This window comes from Microcaecilia unicolor, chromosome 1 (assembly GCF_901765095.1).
Source record: "Microcaecilia unicolor chromosome 1, aMicUni1.1, whole genome shotgun sequence".
Lineage (NCBI taxonomy): Eukaryota > Metazoa > Chordata > Amphibia > Gymnophiona > Siphonopidae > Microcaecilia > Microcaecilia unicolor.
This window is the reverse complement of record NC_044031.1, coordinates 18,486,348-18,509,202: the sequence shown is the minus strand read 5'-3', so window position 1 is coordinate 18,509,202 and position 22,855 is coordinate 18,486,348. Positions and strand designations below refer to the sequence as shown.

At 45.7% G+C, this 22,855-nt stretch overlaps 1 protein-coding gene across 2 annotated transcripts in view; it reads left to right on the top strand.

The window, feature by feature from the left end:
* LOC115463447 (gastrula zinc finger protein XlCGF26.1-like) overlaps nucleotides 1-12,322 on the top strand; it is a 34,371-nt gene extending 22,049 nt beyond the window's left edge. For both annotated transcript variants that reach the window (XM_030193960.1, XM_030193951.1), the window contains exon 3: nucleotides 10,203-12,322. In XM_030193960.1, the coding sequence (XP_030049820.1) occupies nucleotides 10,203-11,956 (1,754 nt within the window). In that variant the 3' untranslated portion in view covers nucleotides 11,957-12,322. The remainder of the gene's footprint in view (nucleotides 1-10,202) is intronic.
* Nucleotides 12,323-22,855: the final 10,533 nt, after the last annotated feature.

The following is a 22,855-nucleotide window of genomic DNA, read 5'->3' as shown; positions in this document are numbered from 1 at the left end:
GCTGTCCATTCCCCTGCTGGTAGCGGTGAGCCCTCGAGTAGGTCTCCGCCTGCCTCGAGGGCTCCTGTGGTACAGGCCCCCTGGGATCGACCTGTTTTGGACCCGGCCCCGAGGAGGCGTTTAGATTCACCAACCCATCCTAGACTTGATCATTTACCCTCTTTACTACTCTCTTAAATCTTTCATCTCCCTTTACTTAACCTGCTCTCATCAATAAATGTATATGATATTCTGAAATGACAATGCCATAACAGAACTCTGTAAGCCACATTGAGCCTGCAAATAGGTGGGAAAATGTGGGATACAAATGCAATAAATAATAATAATTCAACGTCCTCCTCTTCGGTACCAGGAGATACTGGTGATGTGCTTCGTGCGAAGGCAAAGAAGCATCGTCATCGGTCGCCTTCCCATCACGGTACCAAGAGCTCCGGGACGCCGAAGGATTCGGCACCTGCTGTCGACGCCGGGAGGACTGCTCGCTCTCCATACAAGAGGTGTCGATGCGCTGTGCTCCGGACAGCCTGGTACCGCCTCCGCGCCCCAGGCAGATTCTGAGCTCGTCGCCTGTACCTGCCTTCCTCAACAGCCGCTCTGAACGAGAGCCTCCGGGCCATCCTTCCAGGGATCCTGGAAGAGCTGCTACGTCCGTCCGCTCCGGTACCAGGGGTGCTTGCGTCGCCGGTGCCGTTGAGAGAGGCGGCGGCTGGCTCCTCGCCCGTGGTGAGGTCTCTGGTACCGCTTGCGGTACCTGCCTCGGCGGCCTCCCAGGCTGATTCCCCGACGACATCGATGGAGGGAACTTCATCGCCACCGGTGCGGGAGTCTTCCTCTCGGCGTACCCACCGTGGCCAGGTTTCCACAGAGTCGAGATGGGCCCGGCTTCGGACTGAAGTTCACGAACTGGTGTCCGATACCGATGGTGAGGCCTCGTGGAAAGCAGAGGAGGACATGAGATATTTCTCTGACGAGGAGTCTTGTGGTCTCCCCTCTGATCCTACTCCCTCTCCTGAGAGGCAGCTTTCTCCTCCCAAGAGTCTGTCTTTCACGGCCTTTGTCCGAGAAATGTCTACGGCCATTCCCTTCCCTGTGGTTACAGAGGATGAGCCAAGGGCTGAGATGTTTGAGCTTTTGGATGTGAGAAGGAAGAGGCTGTCCTACCCTGGTTAGGCCCCTAGAGGGCGCTGTTCCCCTAAAATGTCCAGGGAGAAGGGCTGGGTGAGTCACTAAAGGGAGCCAGTAAGGGGATGTATAGCTGGAGGTCGCTAGGACCGGGGAGAGTCCTGGGGGTGGAAACAGGTGCGACAGGTTATGGGCTGGGTCCTGTTTGGCCATTAACCACTTAAGACCCCACCAGAGTGTGAGGGAGAGAGGAGGTGTGCAAAGCAAGGAAGCTGGCTGGGGTAAAAAGGCCCTAGAGTGTCAGGTATAAGAACTGTATGTTACAAGGAAGGACTGGGTGTCCAGGCGCTTAAGGTGGAAGATTGAACTGAGTAGGAAGAAATGTTTAAGCTGGAAGAACTGTTTAAGCTTGTAAAAGTGTTTTAAGCTGGAAGAGGTGTGCCCCAGGAAGCGGGAATAAAAGATTTGTATGAGAAATATCTTGTGGGTGAGACCTGACTATGTTTGCCTTTTGAGAAGCAGGTCACCCTGAGCAGAAAGGGGCAATAGACTAATTTGCATAAAATTTGCATACTAAGAACCAGCTCACCCTGAGTGAAAGGGGGACCTGGGATCCTGAGGTGGGAGCTTCATCTTCACAATAGTGATCAACTTCACATGGATTATCCTTCGCCACCTAAGGAATTGTTCACTGTACCCATGCATCATGTTCTCAAACAGACATTGCTGGCGAACTTGGGGAAGCCGTTATCTAATCCCCACATTCACAAGAAAATTGAATCCCAGTATCGGATCCATGGGGATCCAGAGTTAATGAGGACCCAGTTGCTCCATGATTCTGGTGTGGTGGATCTGGCCCTTAAGAAGGTCAAGAGTTCTAAGGAGTACGCTTCAACGCCCCCGGGCCGTGACTCTGGAACCTTGGATTCTTTTGGGCGGAAGGCCTATCATTCTGCAATGCCCATTTCCAAAATCCAGTCATACCAGCTCTCTACGAGCATTCATATGCGGAACAAAATGCGGCAGTTGGTGGACAAGCTCCCTTCTGAGCAGGCCAAGCCTTTTCAGCAGGTGGTCAGGCAGCTGAAGGCGTGTCGTAAATTCCTGGCCAGGGGTGTTTACGATTCTTTTGATGTCGCGTCCAGGGCTGCTGCTCAAGATGTGGTGATGCGCAGACTCTCATGGCTGCGTGCCTCCGACCTGGAGAATAGAGTCCAGCAGCGGATTGCGGATGCTCCTTGCCAGGGGGATAATATTTTTGGAGAAAAGGTCGAACAGGTGGTAGAGCAACTCCACCAGCAGGACACTGCTTTCGACAAATTCTCCCACCGGACGCCTTCAGCATCTACCTCAACTGGTAGATGTTTTATGGCGGAAGGAGGACTGTTCCCTGTTCTTCTAATAAGCGTAGGTACAATCCTCCCTCTCGCCAGCCTGCTGCTCAGGCTAAACCCCAGGGCGCTCGTTCCCGTCAATAGCGTGCGCCTCAACAGGCCCCAGCAGCTCCCCAGCAAAAGCAAGGGACGGGCTTTTGACTGGCTCCAGCAGAGCATAGCCGAAATCAAAGTGTCCGTGCCAGACGATCTGCTGGTCAGGGGGAGGTTAACATTTTTTCACCAAAGGTGGCCTCTCATAACCTCCGACCAGTGGGTTTTCCAAATAGTCCGGCTAGGATACTCCCTCAATTTGATCTCAAAACCTCCAAATTGTCCGCCGGGAGCTCAGTCCTTCAGCTTCCACCACAAGCAGGTACTTGCAGAGGAACTCGCCGCCCTTCTCAGCGCCAATGCGGTTGAGCCCGTGCCACCGGGGCAGGAAGGGTTGGGATTCTATTCCAGGTACTTCCTTGTGGAAAAGAAAACAGGGGGGATGCGTCCCATCCTAGACCTAAGGGCCCTGAACAAATATCTGGTCCGAAAAAAGTTAAGGATGGTTTCCCTGGGCACCCTTCTTCCCATGATTCAGGCAAACGATTGGCTATGCTCTCTGGACTTAAAGGACGCTTACACTCACATCCCGATACTGCCAGCTTACAGACAGTATCTTCGATTCCGTCTGGGAACACGGCATTTTCAGTATTGTGTGCTATCCTTTGGTCTCGCCTCTGCGCCCAGGGTGTTTACAAAATGCCTGGCTGCCGTAGCAGCGTCTCTACGCAGACTGGGAGTGCACATGTTCCCTTATCTCGACGATTGGCTGGTGAAGAACACCTCCAAGGCAGGAGCTCTACAGTCCATGCAGATGACTATTCAACTCCTGGAGCTACTAGGGTTTGTGATCAATTATCCAAAGTCCCATCTTCTTCCAGTTCAAAAACTAGAATTCATAGGAGCTCTGCTGGACTCGTGCCTACCTCCCCGAAACGAAGGCCAACAGTCTCCTGTCTCTTGTTTCCTGGGTGCGGGCATCGCAGCAGATCACAGCTCAGCAGATGTTGAGATTGCTCGGCCACATGGCCTCCACAGTTCATGTGACTCCCATGGCCCGTCTTCACATGAGATCAGCTCAATGGGCCCTAGCGTCTCAGTGGTATCAAGCTGCTGGGGACCTAGAGGACGTAGTCCTGCTGTCCACGAGTTTTCTCCAATCCCTGCATTTGTGGACAATTCGGTCCAATTTGACTCTGGGACGTCCCTTCCAAATTCCTCAGCCGCAAAAAGTGCTGACTACGGATGCGTCTCTCCTGGGGTGGGGAGCTTATGTCGATGGGCTTCACACCCAAGGGAGTTGGTCCCTCCAGGAACAAGGTTTACAGATCAACCTCCTGGCGTTGCGAGCGGTCTGGAACGCTCTAAAGGCTTTCAGGGATCCGCTGTCCCAGCAAATTAGTCAAATTCAGACAGACAATCAGGTTGCCATGTATTATATCAACAAGCAGGGGGGCACCGGATCTCGCCCCCTGTGTCAGGAGGCCGTCAGAATGTGGCTTTGGGCTCGCCGGTACGGCATGTTTCTTCAGGCCGCGTATCTGGCAGGCGTAAACAACAGTCTGGCCGACAGGTTAGTACATAAGTACGTAAGTAATGCCATACTGGGAAAAGACCAAGGGTCCATCGAGCCCAGCATCCTGTCCACGACAGCGGCCAATCCAGGCCAAGGGCATCTGGCAAGCTTGGTTGAGCAGGATAATGCAACCTTACGAGTGGTCGCTCAGAGTGGTACGCGAGATCTTTCAAGTGTGGGGCACCCCCTTGGTGGATCTCTTTGCTACTCGAGTCAACCACAAGGTCCCTCAGTTCTGTTCCAGACTTCAGGCCCACAGCAGGCTAGCATCGGATGCCTTTCTCCTCAATTGGGGGGAAGACCTCCTGTATGCTTATCCTTCCATACCTTTGGTAGGGAAGACTTTGCTAAAGCAAGATCGAGGCACCGTGATTCTGATCGCTCCCTTTTGGCCGCGTCAGATATGGTTCCCTCTTCTTCTGGAGTTGTCCTCCGAAAACCATGGAGATTGGAGTGTTTTCCGACCCTCAGAACGAGGGGGCACTTCAGTTTTTGCCTCCTTGGGTCTCTCCGAGGGTGTCTCCCATGTCTTGCTTGCTTCCAGAAAAGATTCCACTAAGAAGAGTTACTCTTTTCTATGGCGGAGGTTTGCTGTCTGGTGTGACAGCAAGGCCCTAGATCCTCGCTCGTGTCCTACACAGACCCTGCTTGAATACCTTCTGCACTTGTCTGAGTCTGGTCTTAAGACCAACTCTGTAAGGGTCATCTTAGTTCGATTAGTGCATACCATTACCGTGTGGAAGGTAAGCCGAATTCGGGACAGCCTTTAGTTGTTCGCTTCATGAGAGGTTTGCTTTTGTCAAAGCCCCCCATCAAACCTCCTACAGTGTCATGGGATCTCAATGTTATTCTCACCCAGCTGATGAAACCTCCTTTTGAGCCACTGGATTCCTGCCATCAGAAGTACTTGACCTGGAAGGTCATTTTCTTGGTGGTAGTCACTTCAGCTCGCAGAGTCAGTGAGCTTCAAGCCTTGGTAGCTCATGCTCCTTATACTAAATTTCATCATAACAGAGTAGTCCTCCGCTTACACCCTAAGTTCTTGCCGAAGGTGGTGTCGGAGTACCATCTGAACCAGTCAATTGTCTTGCCAACATTCTTTCCCCGTCCTCATACCCGCCCTGCTGAACGTCAGCTGCACACATTGCACTGTAAGCGAGCATTGGCCTTCTACCTGGAGCGGACAAAGCCCCACAGACAGTCCGCCCAATTGTTTATTTCTTTTTATCCCAACAGAAGGGGATTGGCTGTCGGGAAACACACCATATCCAATTGGCTAGCAGACTGCATTTCCTTCACTTACGCCCAGGCTGGGCTGACTCTTGAGGGTCATGTCATGACTCATAGAGGTAGATGCACTAAACGTTTTTCATCGTTAAATGAGCCCTCAGGGAAGAATTTCCTATCCTTTCCATGCACTTAAGCCTATTTTCCGACGACAGTAGCAGCTAACGAAAACGGAATGGAGATGAGCAATTAGTGTGAAAACCCCATTGAAACGACATGCACTAACCTTTTCCGATTGCCTTTACGCAGGAAAAAGGCAGGAAAACTAACGAGAGGTCTGGACCTCTCGTTAGGACAGCTCCGTGGCAGGAAAAAGTGTTAAGTGAAAAAATAAACAAACTTTGAGCCAATCCCAGCGCATTAGCAGAGCTAAAAGCGCTGTGATTGGTCCAAAGGACCTCAGAAAACACATAAAAAAATAAAAATAAAAAAGGATCGGGAGGGGGCAAGGGCGCTCATCAGGAGCGTCCTGTACGGACGGCCTTGCCCCCCCCCCCGCTGCTCCCCACTTTCCGCCGCTCCCCCCACCCCGAAAAAGCAAACTTCTAGAAGCCCCTGCCCCCCTCCCTTCCTCACTACTCTCTCACCTCAGCTCCGCCTCCCGACATCCTCCATCCGTGCCCCGCCCCCTTTTGGGGTCGTCGCCGCCATTCCCCTCCTCCATCGGGCCCGTGCAGCGCCTCTCTCCTCTGTCCGAAGGCGCTGCACGGGCAAGAAGAAAGCTGAATCAGCTGATGCCTGCCTTCGCGATGGCGCGTCTTTCTCCTGCTGCGCCCGCCCCTGTCTGACGTCAGTAACCTACGTAGGTTACTGACGTCAGACAGGGGCGGGCCCAGGAGGAGAAAGACGCTCTATCGAAGCTAGGCGAAGGCAGGCATCAGCTGATTCAGCTTTCTTCTTGCCCGTGCAGCGCCTTCGGACAGAGGAGAGAGGCGCTGCACGGGCCCGGTAAGAGGAAGGGGGGCCCGATGGAGGAGGGGAATGGCGGCGACGACCCCAAAAGGGGGCGGGGCACGGACGGAGGATGTCGGGAGGCGGAGCTGAGGTGAGAGAGTAGTGAGGAAGGGAGGGGGGCAGGGGCTTCTAGAAGTTTGCTTTTTCGGGGTGGGGGGAGCGGCGGAAAGTGGGGAGGGGGCAGGGGCTGCTAGAATTTTGCTTTTTCGGGGTGGGGGGAGCGGCGGAAAGTGGGGAGCAGCGGGGGGGGGGGGCAAGGCCGTCTGTACAGGACGCTCCTGATGAGCGCCCTTGCCCCCTCCCGACCCTTTTTTTTTATTTTTGTTTTTATTTGGGAGCCATGTGCTTGCGATTTGACTGTGTTTTGACTGTTTGTGGCATGCGCAGAGCAGCTAACATAACGCTTGGCTGCTCTGCGCATGATTTGGGGGCCGATTAACGATGTGTATTGTGATTCTTTGATACATTGTACGTTTCACTACCGATCTCAGCATGTGTGACTTTTTTTTTGGTGCATTTTTCGTTATTTTAAAATCCTTAGGGACTTTAACGATTTAGATTTTTTTACGTTTGGTTGCTGCATCTGCCTCATAGTGTTAGAGCCATGGCAGCGTCAGTGGCCCACTTGAAGTCAGCCACTATCGAAGAGATTTGCAAGGCTGCGACGTGGTCATCTGTCCACACATTCACATCTCATTACTGCCTACAGCAGGATACCTGACGCGACAGTCGGTTTGGGCAGTCGGTGCTGCAGAATCTGTTTGGGATTTAGAATCCAACTCCACCCCCCTAGGCCCATTTTTATTCTGTTCCAGGCTGCACTCTCAGTTAGTTGGATAAGTTTTAGGTCAATCTCAGTTATGTCCTCGCCGTTGCGAGGCCCAATTGACCCTATTTGTTGTTTTGAGTGAGCCTGGGGGCTAGGGATACCCCACACGTGAGAACAAGCAGCCTGCTTGTCCTCGGAGAAAGCGAAAGCTACATACCTGTAGAAGGTATTCTCCGACACAGCAGGCTGATTGTTCTCAGCAACCTTCCCACCTCCCCTTTGGAGTTGTCTTTTCCCTTGTCTTGCTATTTACTGGACTGAAGAGCTCACTCTCGTGCGGGCAGGAAGACGGTCGCACATTCGCGTTGTGCATGCGCACGCAAGGGCTAGCAAACGTTTTGTTGCTAGGAAGATCTCCGATCTGAGGCTGCCGTTGGACGTCACCCACATGTGAGAACAATCAGCCTGCTGTCCTCGGAGAATACCTTCTTCAGGTATGTAGCTTTCACTTTTTAGATACATTAAAAGCAGGAAGCCGGCTAAAGAATTGGTTGAGCCGACGAAAATGGTGTTAAAGGGGCGATCAGGGAAGACCAAGCCGCAGCGGAGAAATTAAATGAATTCTTTGCCTCGGTCTTCACAGTGGAGGATTTGGGAGGGACACCGGTGCCGGAAAGCATATTTGAAGCGGGCGAGTCAGAGAAATTAAACAAATTCTCTGTAAACTTGGAGGATGTAATGGGTCAGTTCTGCAAACTGAAGAGTAGTAAATCGCCAAGACCTGATGGTATTCATCCCAGAGTATTAATAGAACTGAAAAATGAACTTGTAGAACTACTGTTAGTAATATGCAATCTATCCCTAAAATTGAGTGTGGTACTGGAAGACTGGAGGGTAGCCAATGTTACGCCGATTTTTTAAAAAGGTTCCAGAGGAGATCCAAGAAATTATAGACCGGTGAGTCTGACATCGGTACCGGGCAAAATGGTAGAGGCTATTATCAAGAATAAAATTACAGAGCACGTACAAAAACATGGGCTGATGGGACAAAGTCAGCACGGATTTAGTGAAGGGAAGTCTTGCCTCACCAATCTACTGCATTTTTTTTGAGGGGGTGGTGGATATTGTGTATCTGGATTTTCAAAAGGCGTTTGACAAAGTGCCTCATGAAAGACTCCAGAGGAAACTGGAGAGTCATGGGATCGGAGGTAGGGTATTACTATGGATTAAGAGCTGGTTGAAAGATAGGAAGCAAAGAGTAGGGTTGAATGGTCAGTATTCTCAGTGGAGAAGGGTAGTTAGTACAAGTTCTAGTTCATTCTTTTGTCATCTCTCAGTTAGACTATTCTAACACGTTATTAATTGGACTTAAGGTTGCTGACCTTAAACGCTTTACAAATTGTACAAAATACAGCAGTAAAATGAATTACTAATTCCAGGACCTATGATCACGTAACCCCTGTATTTCGTGAGGAACATTGGTTACCCATTAACCATTGGATAACCTTTAAACTCACAAAGCGGTATTCCTGAATAATATGCCTTATCTTGCTTGTTTAATTACTCCCTATATCCCCTTCAAGTCCTTGCGTTATTCTGAGATTATGCGACTGGTTGTACCCTCCTACCATAACGCAGTAATATAACAAATGATGGCAGATAAAGACCTGTATGTTAATTGTGATTAATTTTTTCACGTGTGTTATTAATGTGTTAAATCTGCAGTCCTAATAATTAATTGTTATCCATTGTTAAAATGTCAGTGTTTAAATTATTGATTTTTAATGTAGGTTAAAATAATTTCTTTGGTAGAAAATCAGTTCTTCAATTACTATAAGAGCTCATCAGATGAGTCACATTACAATGTACAGCTCTGAAACAGAAATTCAGCACATGGACCACACTAAGCTATTCAGCCTATCCCCGGAAAAAAAAACCTTAGTATTATAGCTTGTGTGTTAACACTTGTCCTAATGATTCATAATGTGTGGCTCTACGTAAAACTTAACTTTGCAGCCAACGGCAGATAACACCCTGATAGAATAACACTTGGCTAACAAATCATGAACAGCACTTAGTGTTATGATTTTATATATCAAACAGCACTTAGCTCAACGGAAGTGGCGCCCACCCCTGCGCCTGAATCTGGCATCTCTTCCCCCTCCCCCCTGCATCTGGGTTTGGCATGTCTTCCCCCCCCCCCCCCCCCCAACCCAAGCTCCTCACCTGCCTGCCGAGTCATCCAAAGGCTACAGCAGGTCATGGCAGAAACAGCACTGAAAGCTGCCTCTCTGTCCTGTAGGGTCCTGGATAAGGGTGAACTAAAAATAAATAAATCTAATCTTTCCTCTGCTGCGCCCTGTCCACAGGAAGTTGCATCAGAACAGCTGGATGCAGCAAAGGAAAGGCTCCGCCAGCTAGAGAGGCAGCTGTCAGTGCTGCCTCTGCCATGACCTGCTGCAGCCTTTGAATGACCCTTCCTCCAAACTCCTGCATCACTCTTGAAATTTCTGCTAATGGCCCACTCTTTGATTTGAACTGTCCTCCATGATTATTTATGTGAAAGGTTGAGGGACGCCTATAATAATCTGTGGAATTTTCTAAACACTACAGATTGCATGTGGTCATATGGGGGGGGGGGGGGGGCAGTTCTACAAGCTGGAGCCTCCAGCGAGATGTGCCAATTATATAACGTGCCAAAATTCAGGCAAGGCCATTGATGCCAGTCTATAGCCGGTGTAGATGGGCACGGCTAAGTGCACCTTGCAAAGAACTTAACGTACAGTATTTTATAAGTTACACACATAACTTAGAGACACTCCTGTTGTCGCTCATGCTCCATCGACAGTTACACCCCCTTACAGTTACGTACCATAGAACAAAGATGCAACCTTAAAGAATGATGCGGAGCGCACTCATGAACATATCTGCTAATTTTGGTGCCTCTGACAAACTTGGCATCAAATTATAAAATTGCCTTTCTGTGAGTCCAGAAAATTCTGTTCCTTGATCGATTGTAGATTTCCACAGTTGTAATACATGATTTATGTCTTCTTTTCCTATCCAGCACATAATGAGGCTGTACAGGAGCTGAAGCAAGAGCAGAATCGAGAAGAACCTCCTGTAGAAATGGAACAAATCCCAAGACAATCGGGAAACGTCTGTGAGAATTTTTCCCAGGGGACTGAGAAGAGAAACAGAACGAATCATCAGCAAGAATCGGAAAAGGACCACAGAAACCCTGCAGGAGGCTCACCAGATGGAGTCACTGAGTGTGAGAGAAGTGACGGGGAGCTCCCAAACATCCCTGAGTACCAGAGTCACTTTGGAGCAGAGAGGCCCTTCCAAAATAATAACAGTGATCCAGAGACTTCTAAACTCCCCCAAGAAGAGAGGAAAGGAAACGAATTATTTCTGTGTGACCACTGTGGAATAAACTTCACTAGGAATGATAAATTCTTATTAGATAAGAGAACTGACACTATGGAGACACTCATTTCATGTTCTCGGTGTGAAAAGAGTTTACAACAGAAGAAACATCTGAAATTAAACCAGAGCATTCAACCTGAATTTAAACCACTTCCATATACTGAATATAGCAAAGGTTTCTGTCATAACGAATCATTAATTACACACCAAAGGACACCTACTGAAAACATGATCGGTAGCGGAAAAAAACCATTTCCATGTTCTGAGTGTAGTAAAAGTTTCTCTCGGTCATCAAATCTGAGAAGACACCAAATAAAACACAATGGTGACAAACCTTTTATATGTATTGAGTGTAATAAGTGTTTCACTAGTTCATCATATCTAAAAATCCACCAAATAATCCACAGCTTAAAGAAACCTTTTACATGTATTGAGTGTGGTAAAAGTTTCATTCAGCAGTCACACCTGAAAAGGCATCAAATGAGTCATAGTGGAATGAAACCTTTTACATGCAATGAATGTGGTAAATATTTCACTTGGTCCTCAGATCTGAAAAAGCACCAAATAATGCAGAGTGAAAAGAATCATTTTATATGTATTGAGTGTAATAAAAGTTTCACTCGGTCATCGTGTCTGAAAATCCACCAACTAACCCATACTGGAAACAAAAGTTGTGTATGTACTGAGTGTGGTAAAAATTTCACTCAGTCATCATATCTAAAAAGCCACCAAATAATCCACAATGGTAAGAAACCCTTTGTATGTACCGAGTGTGGTGAAAATTTCCGCTGGTCCTCACAGCTGAAAATACACCAAATAACCCACAGTGGAAAGAAACCTTTCATATGCAGCGAGTGTAATAAAAGTTTCACACGGTCATCACATCTGAAAAGGCATCAAATTATCCACAATGGAAAGCAACCTTTTACATGTACTGAGTGCAATAAAAGTTTCAGTTGGTTAACAGGTCTGCAAAGGCACAGTATAATCCACAGTGGGAAGAAACCTTTTTCATGTTTTGAGTGTGGTAAAAGTTTTATTCGGCGGGCACATCTGAAAAGGCATCAAATCATCCACAGTGGAAAGAAATATTTTACATGTACTGAGTGCAATAAAAGTTTCAGTTGGTTAACAGGTCTGCAAAGGCACAGTATAATCCACAGTGGGAAGAAACCTTTTTCATGTTCTGAGTGTGGTAAAAGTTTCCTTCAGCGGGCACATCTGAACAGGCATCAAGTTATCCACAGTGGAAAGAAACCTTTCACATGTACTGAGTGCAATAAAAGTTTCAGTTGGTCATCAGATCTGCAAAGGCACAAAATAATCCACAGCAGAAAGAATTCTTTTCAGTTGGTCATCACATCTGCAAAGGCACAAAATAATCCACATTAGAGAGAATCCTTTTAAAATTCTAAGTGTAATGCAAGTTTCATTGGTTCATCATATCTGAAAATACACCAAAAAATCCACAGTGGAAAGACTGACTGATGACTATGAGATAAAGAAACTTGAACCGTAAATTATCTAAATATCTATGGGTAGAGGAAACAGCAACAGTTAAGCCTAAATCACTGAGAAAAAAAGAGAAGTAAAAGAGTATTATAAGAGACTAAGGGGTCCTTTTACTAAGCTGGCAAAAAGAAGCCTGTGGTAGTATAGATGCGTGAAATTGGCGCACGCTGGGTAATCTTTTTTACCGCAGCTGGGGGAAAAAAGGCTTTTTAAATGGGGGAAGTAAATGGCCATGTAGTAAAATTAAAAGTAGCACGTGGCTATTTACTGCCTGAGCCATTATCGCCACCCATTGACTTAGCATTAAGGGCTCACTCGCTACTCGTGTGGTAATCATGCAGCGCATGCCCATATGGCCGAGCTGCCGATTACCACTGGGAATGTCTCCTGTAGTAGAAAATTATTTTCTACTGCGGGAAACAGCGCATCCCAACTTCGGAATTACCGCTAGGCGTCTGTGCTGCCCCAGCAGTAGTGCTGATTTGGTGCGCATTACCTGTGTATTAGCCCTACCACTGCTTAGTAAAAGGGTCCCTAAAATTATTATTTAAAAGTGCATTATCCGTGGAGCAGGGCCGTCGTGGTCTGCTCGAGCAGTTCGCTTCTCTTCCTGCCAAATGTGATGTTTCTTCTCGCAGCAAGATTTTCTCAACTTGCCTGGATGGGAATTATTTCCACCCCACTGAAGGCTGCTCTCACCATTCCTCACCGTCTCTGCTTCAGGAATCTACCTCAGGCATTTTCGAGAAATGCAACTGTAGTGACTGATGCTAATTACAAGCTCCAGCATTTCATCAAAGCAAAATTCCTACTGTCTGTTCCTTCCTGGGTATTGCTACAGTTCCCAATTATGGATTATCTTGCCGAGAGCTGTTCAAGCCACTCTGATCCGTCTCAGCATCTGGTCTTCCACAGCCCATTTTAGACTCTCTAACCCTTTCCTTTTTACTTCCTGCCCCATTCCTTTCACCCTATCTCATGTAATTGTATTTGATTCCTGTACATTGTAAGCCACTTTGAGTCTGCTTAATGTGGAAAAATGTGGGGTATAAATGTTCATAAATAAATAAATAAATAAATACATTATCAGGGAATAAGACAGTTGGAAATTCCTGGAGACTTGGATGTACTTACAAGAAAACGTGTTCATGCTGACAAGGCCATTTATAGGAATCAATGTCAAGACCATACATTGACGGAGGTGAAGGAGGAATGGGTCACATAGAAATAGGTTATATCTACTGAGCTACTATCATAGGCCTCCAAGTTTACTTCATAGCCTCATCATATCCAAATGCACAAAAGGTATTGAAATTTGGAAAAAAAAATCAAGAAAACCACCTCCATCAGTAAATTTCTTACCTTTCAACTGGACTTCTGCAACATCCTGCATGCAGATCTTCCCTCTGTCCCTTTAAAAAGACTCCACATAGTACAAAACACTTCTATTAGCCTCCTATCCAATGCTCATCAATTTGCCAACATCACTCCCCTTCGTGTCCAGCATCATTAATTTCCAGGATCCTTTAAGGTAATCAATAGAAATAAAACAAAATAAAACATGGAAAAGCAAATAAGATGATACCTTTTTTATTGTACATAACTTAATTCATCATCTTATTTGCTTTTCCATGTTTTATTTTGTGTTATTTCTATTGATTATCTTTAAAAGTGGACTAACACAGCTACCACACCTCTCTACTCAGGAGCCTTTAGGATCCAATACAATATCCTCACCTGGCTTACAAGGTGTTTCACTCAGGGATCCTATCCTACCTCTACATGGTGAGGGGTAGAGGGGCGTTATCAATATGGGCTTCTGTTGTTGGGTTATTTTACTACAAGTCGGGTTATTTTAGCAGAGTGCCTCATTGCACAAGATGAGACTTATTACAGGTCCAGAGTGTGATCAAATCTAAATGTATTTATTTTTCTTCTGTAATTGGATAGCAAACAATCCACACAGAAAAGAAATATTTCAAGGAGATTTCCTGTCATTTCTGGTACTTCGTCCGTTAAGCTCTTACTCAGCGTCTGGACCCTTTTGTATGAAAGAAGTCTGAACTCCTGGAATGTATGGAGATGGAAAATAGTGCCAGCATCCTCAAGAGGGAATGACTACCTAAGATAAACTGTCTAGGATGTAAGACAGACTATTTGCACTTGTGAGTCTTCAGAATCCTGTGGCAGACTTTTCAAGATTTTGCAGCAAGAGGAGTAGCACGTTCTGTGCCAAGATTACTTATAGTCTATGGTATATTTTCATAAATTTAAAATTACTTTCCATACTAAATAATGTAGATATTGAGATGCGTATGAAAAATAATAGTTTTCCAAATATGGTTTGACTATTAATAATGGAGTGGAGGAGTAGCCTAGTGGTTAGTGCAGTGGACTTTGATCCTGGGGAACTTAGTTCAATTCCTACTACAGCTCCTTTTTTTTTTTTTACATTTGTACCCCGCGCTTTCCCACTCATGGCAGGCTCAATGCGGCTTACATGGGGCAATGGAGGGTTAAGTGACTTGCCCAGAGTCACAAGGAGCTGCCTGTGCCGGGAATCGAACTCTCTGGGTAAGTCACTTTAACCCTCCATTGCCCCTGGTACAAAATAAGTACCTGAATATATACCACTTTGAATATAGTTGCAAAAAAACTCAGAAAGGCGGTATATCAAGTCCCATTTCCCCTTCCCCCTAATGTATTTTCTTCGTTTGGCAGTTTTGGTGTAGGGATGTAGAGGAGAAGAATAAGAACAAATCTTGGAATGGGGAGAGAAGAGGGAGGAATAGAGAATTTGGGATGGAAAGACGAGGGAAAATTGAGGTTATGGAATGGGAAGGAGGGAGGAAGGTCCTAAGATTTTTAGAGGGGGCAAAAAGGGGCATGGATATCCTAGAATCTTGAAAGTGAGACGTTCCTTCCTCTTTGCATCCCCACTGTGGTCCAGTTTGTCTAATACTCATTGCTCTGTCCATCCAATGTGCTATCAGGGCCATGTTAACCCTATGGGGTCATTTTACTAAGGTGCACTAATGATTAGCATGTGCTAAATGATCTGATGCCCATTATTCATCATTAGTGCACCTTAGTAAAAGGACCCCTATGTCTGGCCACATGGGGAGAGCAATAGGTATAGAAATCTGTTTGTGCATATCTATCTATATATATATATATTTATCCAATACAGCTGATACCACAGGTCCGTTTCAGTCACATTTTGCATGCCCGCAGTAAACTTCCTTCTGGTGTGTTGTATGCCCTTAGGAGGGTGTGGGTATAGCTTTCAAAGTGTCACCTTTTCTCTCCAGCAGTGACTCCTTATCTGTCTATATGTGATAACCTGGCTTTTCCTCCAGGTCAAGGTCACAGTGTATTCACTTACTGGGCAACTCAAGGAGTAAAATATATTTTGAATGTTGTGAATGAGGAGGACAAGTGATCTGAAGACTTACAGTGGGAGTTTTCTATTCAGCATTGCATGGATTCCCATATCTTCAACTCCGTCATTTATGTGAATTCTTTGGTCTGGATGGATCTGACTAAGGATGTCCAGGATACAATAATGGAAGCTAACACTTTGGGTTTCCAGTTATTGGTCCCTTTAAGATTTCAGCACAGGTTTTTTAAAGACACTACTCCAGACATTGACTATGTTAGATTGACCTCTCTGTGGTCACAGGATCTCTCGTGCATTGTGTCTCTAGAACTCTTGGAAATTTATGTCCAACTTCTGCATCGAAAAGTGGCCCCTGTCTTGCATAAAGAGACATATAAATGTGTTCTCCTCCTCCAAGTTTCTCCACACCGGGCACATAGAGTTGGATTGTAGTCTGATGCCCATTGCCCTAAATGCAACACTGCTAATGCCACATTGGGACATATGTTTTGGCGCTGTCATTGGATTTAGCTGGCAGGCCTTTGGTCTTGTTCTGTCCATTCCAGACAGTTTTAAAAGTTTTCTCCATAGGGCATTCCTTTTTGGTATCAAAGCAATTTTGTTGACTTGGCTGTAGCCGCATGCTCCCTTCACATGGAGATCTTACATGATTATGCAGCTACACCTGGAGCGTCTCCATGTGCATGATTTTTCTACCTCCTCGGGTCATCTCTTCCAGGAGGTGTGGGAGAGTTTTTGGTTGACTGACTCCTCATGCTCTAAGTAGATTACTACATTTTTGATCTTGTTAGTTTGACCTGATGTATCTTGTATCTTTGTGCATAACCCGTGGTGTATGGGCTTTGGGGTTGTTGGGGAATTTTGGGAATTGGAGTTAACTTGATGGAGGGTGGTGAGCCCCATTGTTCTTCTGTTTGTTATACTTAAATTAAATAAAATAAAATTTCAACATATATGTCTATTTATCTTTCTATATAAATATGTATTAATAATATCTACACATGCGCACTTTGACCCAGCTCTAACTCAAGTCCATTATAGTACTATTTGGTAATAAAGGGTTTACAGAAAGATCTGAGTGTGTTCAGCTTTGTACGGGACAAAAAGGCAGTTCAAGGGAGGATAAAATAAATAAGCAATTTACAGTTCAAACAGTCTATTGCAGAGTTACAAGAGCTCTCTTTTGTTCAAATACATTTTATAGAATTTTAGAGACAAAAAAGAAACTCAAGAAATACAGAAACAGAAATTAATAAGAACAGTACTGGGATCCTTGTACCCTAAGAAAGAAAGAAAAAAAAAAGCAGATATTACTATTGCTGTTAGGAAGAAATCCGAACCGAAAAACAAGAGCTAGTTGTAAAGATGCATTCGACTGTTCTACAAATTTAGATGGTAGGAAAGTTTCGTTTGATTAACCTTAAAGAAAATTATGAAGTACAATGATACCAAATTGTATATCTACACAGAGAGTTCAAAACAAATCAGGTTCCCTAAGGCAAGGAGATCCGCACATAAAAATTACCCGTGGGCCCAAAAAAGGGGCACAGCCATGGGAGGGTCATGGGTGGATCAGGGGCATTCCTTTAATTTATGCATGTTGTTATAGAATAAAGGGGATCTGTGCCTAATTTAGGTGCAGGGATTTGCACCAGGGGTTCTTTGGTGTAAATGGTTGCATCTAAAAGTAGTCATGGTTCCTGGTGCTAAGTGCTAATCTATAAACGGTGCCTAACTTTTAGCGCCATTTACAGAATAGCACTCGTGCTTTTTCTTTGGTGCTATTTATAGAAGTTTAGTCCAAAATGCTTACTGAGAAGAATATAAGGGAGCTACCTCTGCCAGAAATGGTATTTAAAGGTGATGATATTGAGGAACTGAAAGAAATCTTGAACCTGTAAGATGTAAAAAGCCAAATTGACAAGTTAAAGAGTAGGAAATCTCCTGGACCAGATTTTATGTAACCCAAGGTGCTGAAGGAGCACAAAAAAAGAAACTGCAGGTCTCCTATTGGTAATATGTAACCTATCATTAAAATCATCCTTAGTACCTGAAGATTCAAAGGTGGCCAATGTAATGCCTATTTTTTAAAAGGATTCCAGGGGTGATCTGGGAAACTATAAACTAGTAAGCCTGACGTCACTGCTAGGCAAAATGGTAGAAACTATTATAAAGAACAAAATAATGAAGCAATAGACAAACATGGTTTAATGTGGCAGTCAACAGGAATTGAACCAAGGGAAGTCTTGCCTCACCAATTTGCTACATTTTTTTGAGGACGTGAAAAAACGTGGATAAAGGGGAGTCAATTGATGTGCTATATCTAGATCTTCAGAAAGCATTTGACAAATTCCCTCATGAAAGACCCCTGAGAAAATTAAAAAGCCCTGGAATAGGAGGCAATGTTTGGTTGTGATTTGAGAACTGATTAAAAGATAGAAAACAGAGAATAAGGTTAAATGGGCAATGGAGAACGGTGAATAGTGGAGTGCTGCAGGGATCTGTACTGGGTCTGGTGTTTTTCTTTTAAACATTTATAAATGATTTGGAAATGGGAACGACGAGTGAGATGTTCAAATTTGCAGATGATGCAAAACTATTCAAAATCTGGAACTCTATCTTTGTTCTTAAGAACAGAACTTTCTCATTTATTTTCTGCATTTATATCCCACATTTTCCCACCTCTTTGCAGGCTCAATGTAGCTTACAAATACCATAGTGGCGATCGCCACTTCCAGAATAAGAAATACAGAAGAATGTTCCAATCAGAGTATATAGAGTACACAATAAATTAGAATAAAATCGGTAATCAATACATTTCAGGTGCTGAAATCAAGGGTAGTGAAAAGCGTTCAATAATGACAATGTGATAAAGTAACCAAAATAAGAATAATTCAGTGTTAACTAATTCTGGTACAGTTCTGATGCCCTGTTTTTTAAGAAGGGTCCTTTTGCTAAGTCTCTGTGAACAGGTTAGTCTTTAATAGTTTCCAGAAGGCTGCCAAATCGTGTGTTGTTTTTATGGCATTTCTGCAGTACATTCCAACGTTGCGTACAAGTGTAGGAGAAACTAGATGCATATATTGATTTAAATTTAAGTCCTCTGCAATTGGGATAAAGGAGATTCAAGAAAGTACGTGACAAACGTTTTGTATTCCTTGCTGGTAAATCGACGAGGTCAAACATGTATGTCGGGGCCTCACCATGAATAATTTTGTGGACTAGGGTATGGATTTTGAATGTTAAATGGACGTGGAAATAATCCACTATTTCTGGGATGGGCGGGACAAATTGTTTGTTCTTTTGGCCGCTGTTGGAGACAGGGTGCTGGGCTTGATGGACCCTTGGTCTGTCCCCATATGGCGATGCTTATGTTCTTAAGACGAAAACAGCACCTTCTTCTCACACGAAAAAAAGAGAACCGAGGAACTTGTGCGATGGACAGCAGAGAGGCACCCATGCAAGTGCAGTGGATCGCAGCTCGCACTCCACAAAGCTATCTTTTTAGCTTTGGCAAAATGCTGGACCAGGCGACATGAATCAGCGTCACCCACTTGAGAGAATACAGAAGCCTGCTTGTCCTCAGAGAATTACCTATCCGCTAAAGCCATGGAAACGTAGATGGTCTTCATACCAATTTTAAATTTACCCTCCAAGAACATAAATGTCACCTTAAACTACTATTGAGATGGAAAGAATGTGAGCTAAATCCAAAGATCCCATTCTCCAGATTTCATTGTTCTTCCCTCTGTTCCATTTCTCCTTACTATTCCTTATCATCCTTTTTTCCTACCACTTTTCCCCACTTTTCATCCTTCCTTTCTCTTCTTTCATATCCCCTTTACCATTTTCTCCCCCTTCATTCTGTTCATCTCCTCTCTCATCTCTGCCTCTCTATTTTACCTCCACCCATCAACTCTCCCCTTGCTCACAGCGAGCTGAGAACCAGGAAAGCCAGGATTCAAAATTCTCCTACTGCTCCTTGTGATCTTGGGTAAATTACTTCGTTTCTTTGTCTCAGGTACAAACTAATGGGCCCTGCACTAGTGATGGCAGCCATTTTTGCCATGCACCAGGGCCCCTTTTATCGCTGCAGGTGAAAACAGCAAAAAGTGAAATGTCTGTGCGGAAAGTTCGCACTTCCCACGCAGCCATTTCAGGGAGGAGCACTTGCCACCACCCACTGAGGTGGCGATAAGGGTTCCCTCACTAATTCAGCAGAAACCGGGCAGCGCGTGAAGTTGCCTGATTACCACCGGGTAACCCCCGCAGAAATATTTTTCCATTGGTGTGTGCTGGGGGTTGAACTACCCCCAGCACCCACACTGGGCTGGCAGTAGTTCCAGGTTGCCACATGGCAACCCTTTAGTAAAAGGGCCCGTTAAATTGTAAGCACTCCTGAGAGAGAAATACCTACTCCATTTAAATTTGGCTCATCTTGAGCTACTACATAAACAGATGTCAGGAACATTCGAAAACTCCTTCCTTTCCTGTTTTCTTCCTCCGTCTTCCCATTACACATCATTGCCCTTGTTCTTCTTCCGCTACCCTCCCATTGCACGCTCGTCTGCCACTCCCATTCCTTTATTCCGCCCCCCCATTCTTCTTCCTCTACGCCCTCCCCGTTGCGCGCTCATCACGCTAGTCCCATTTGGCCTTTTCCACCCCTTCGTCGCTCGCTCCTCGCCCCATTCCCCTTCCTCCTCACCCCATTCCCCTTCCTCCACCTTCTCGTTGCTTGCTACTGGCCCTCACCCCATTCCCCCTTTCTCTACCTCTGTCACTTGCTCCTGGCCCCACCCCATTCTCCTTCCTCTACCTCCTCGTCACTTGCTCGCTCCTGGCCCCATTTCCCTTCCTCTACCTCCTCCTCCTCGCTCGCTCCTGGCCCTCACCCCATTTCCTTTCCTCTACCTCCTCCTCGTTGCTCGCTCCTGGCCCTCACCCCATTTCCTTTCCTCTACCTCCTCTTCGTCGCTCGCTCCTGGCTCTCGCACCATTCCCCCTTCCTTTACCTACTCTTCACTCACACACTTCTGGCCCTCGCCCCTTTAATTTTCAGAAAGTTATTAAGATCTTATTTAATACATTTTAAACCTTAAGTTTAATTCATTGTAATACCCCATTAGAATGGGTATTACTAAAAGCTGGCAACTGAGGAGTGAGGAGCTCTGGGTAAGGGGAACCCAGCCTGGAAACAAGGACCAGAGCAGGGGGAAGAAGGTTCAAGTCTAGGGTGCAGCTCTGAGAAGTGCGTCGCTGGAAGGAGGGTCAGCCTAAAAGGTCTGTGCCTGAAGGAGAGCTGGATTGTGATCAGGAGTTTCAGGAGCAGCCTTGGATTATATCACTAGCCTGAAGGGATGGGTCAAGAGCAGGTGAAACTGTAAAATATGTAAATATTTTGGGTTGCTGTATGAATAAAGTTGGATGGCGATTGGGATTGCATTCAAAAAGCAAATCCTTGGAGTATCATGTGATTCTTTTGAATGGGAGCGAGGACACTTGTTCCCCAGACTGGCAGAGTACCCTCAAGAAGCCTCAACTACATACCCCATTGCTCTGGATCTTTATTCCAGCCTTTATCCCACTCCCAAGCTTGAATGGTGACGTGTGACTGTATGAAATCGAGTGGCAAGACTGGAGGTGGAAGTTGTGTTTCTGTTTGTGGCCCGGGTCTGTGGGGTGCTCTGATCCAAAGAGACCGAGCTAATGGTGGAGGCGGCAAGACCCGGGTTACATTGTGAACCTTTGTTACTTTTATAAAATTTGTATAACCATGGAAGATTGTTTCCTTTATTTTTTATTGTAATCTGCACTGAGCTTTTGGGCAAGTCGCAGAACAGACATTCCCATGTTGATTTGTATTTATTTGTTACATTTGTATCCCACATTTTCCCACCTATTTGCAGGCTCAATGTGGCTTACATAGTACTTCAGAATAATCGTGCAATTAGCAATTTTAACTTTGTTAGATTATGGCAATTCTTTATATTTAGGATTAAACTTCTAAACTGATTTTAAAAATTCAAATGATTCAACATTCAGCAGCTAGATTGATATTTCAAAAATCTTGAATGGATCATATCACTTCTTTACTGAGAGAACTGCATTGGTTGCCAGTACAAACTCAGATTAATTTTAAGGTGTTATGTTTGGTTTTTAATTTTTTAGATGGCACCTGTCCGGAAGGTGGTCATCAATTGATAAAAATATTTAAACAACATCCAGGGGCTAAAATTATCTGCTGTTCAAGATGGCTCTTTTAAGGCGGCCATAGTCAGTTACCTCAGCTGGAGTCAAACCCTGAAACGCCGCCAAGGCCTCTCCAGCCAATGCTGGAGCCAATCGTATGGCCCACTGCTCCTGAGGCCACTCTGCTGCCACAGCCACCTGCTCAAAGGTTTCCAGATAGTCCTCAATGTCATCCCCTGGAGCCAATTTTCCCCAGGGCAGCCAATTCACCTGGCGAGGCTCTCCATACCCTCGTGCTCCTCCGGCCTGCATCCTGTCCTGCAGGGGCGTAGCCAGAAAGCAGATTTTGGGTGGGCCTAGACAAGAAGTGGGTGGGCACAAAATGTTCTCTCCCCCACCCCAACAAAAAAAATATCTCAGCAGGTGGGAAAATGCTTCTGTCCAGTCTCCACCTTGGTAGTCTGCAGCAGGCATGTGCTGAAAACTGAGCATGCGAAGGTGCCAGTATTGTGGAGAGCAGCATTTTCATTACCATGTGCTACTGTTGGATGGGCCTGAGCCCTAAGTGGGTGGGCCCTGGCCCACCCAGGCCCACCTGTGGCTACGCCACTGCTGTCCTGTAACAGGTCTAGCAGAGGTTGCTGCTGCCAGGGATTCCTCCAGAAACTTCTGGGCCATCTCTTGTTGTTTCTGGAAATGGTGTGCCATAAACGCCATCAGCTCCTTCGGATCCATGCCTCCACCTGCAAAAACACAACACACAGGACCCAAGTGCCGCTCCTCAGAGTAGATATCCTGCCTAGAGCCCGTGACTCCTCCACATAATCCTCCCCCAATTCCGTGCCTGCTTACCGGACACCGGTGAGGTACTCACATCTGCCGGTGGGACTTCGACGGATCCCACCACTGCCACCATTTTGTGAACTGGTCACCCTGGCCAGGGCTGACGCTGCTTAGCTTCCTCCACACACACGGTCACTGCTGGGCTCTACCCTTCTCGGTAATTCACCAGGACTCTGCCTCAAACACAGGGGAGTTCTCTGCCTCCTCTTTTCCATTCACAAATGTTCCCCGACACCAGGTTTCTTATAACTCAAGGTTTTATTAGTTGCCATTTAACATAATCCTCATGGCTTATTTCTCTTCTTTAACTCAAACATAACAAAAGGCATTTACTCAGAGTTTTC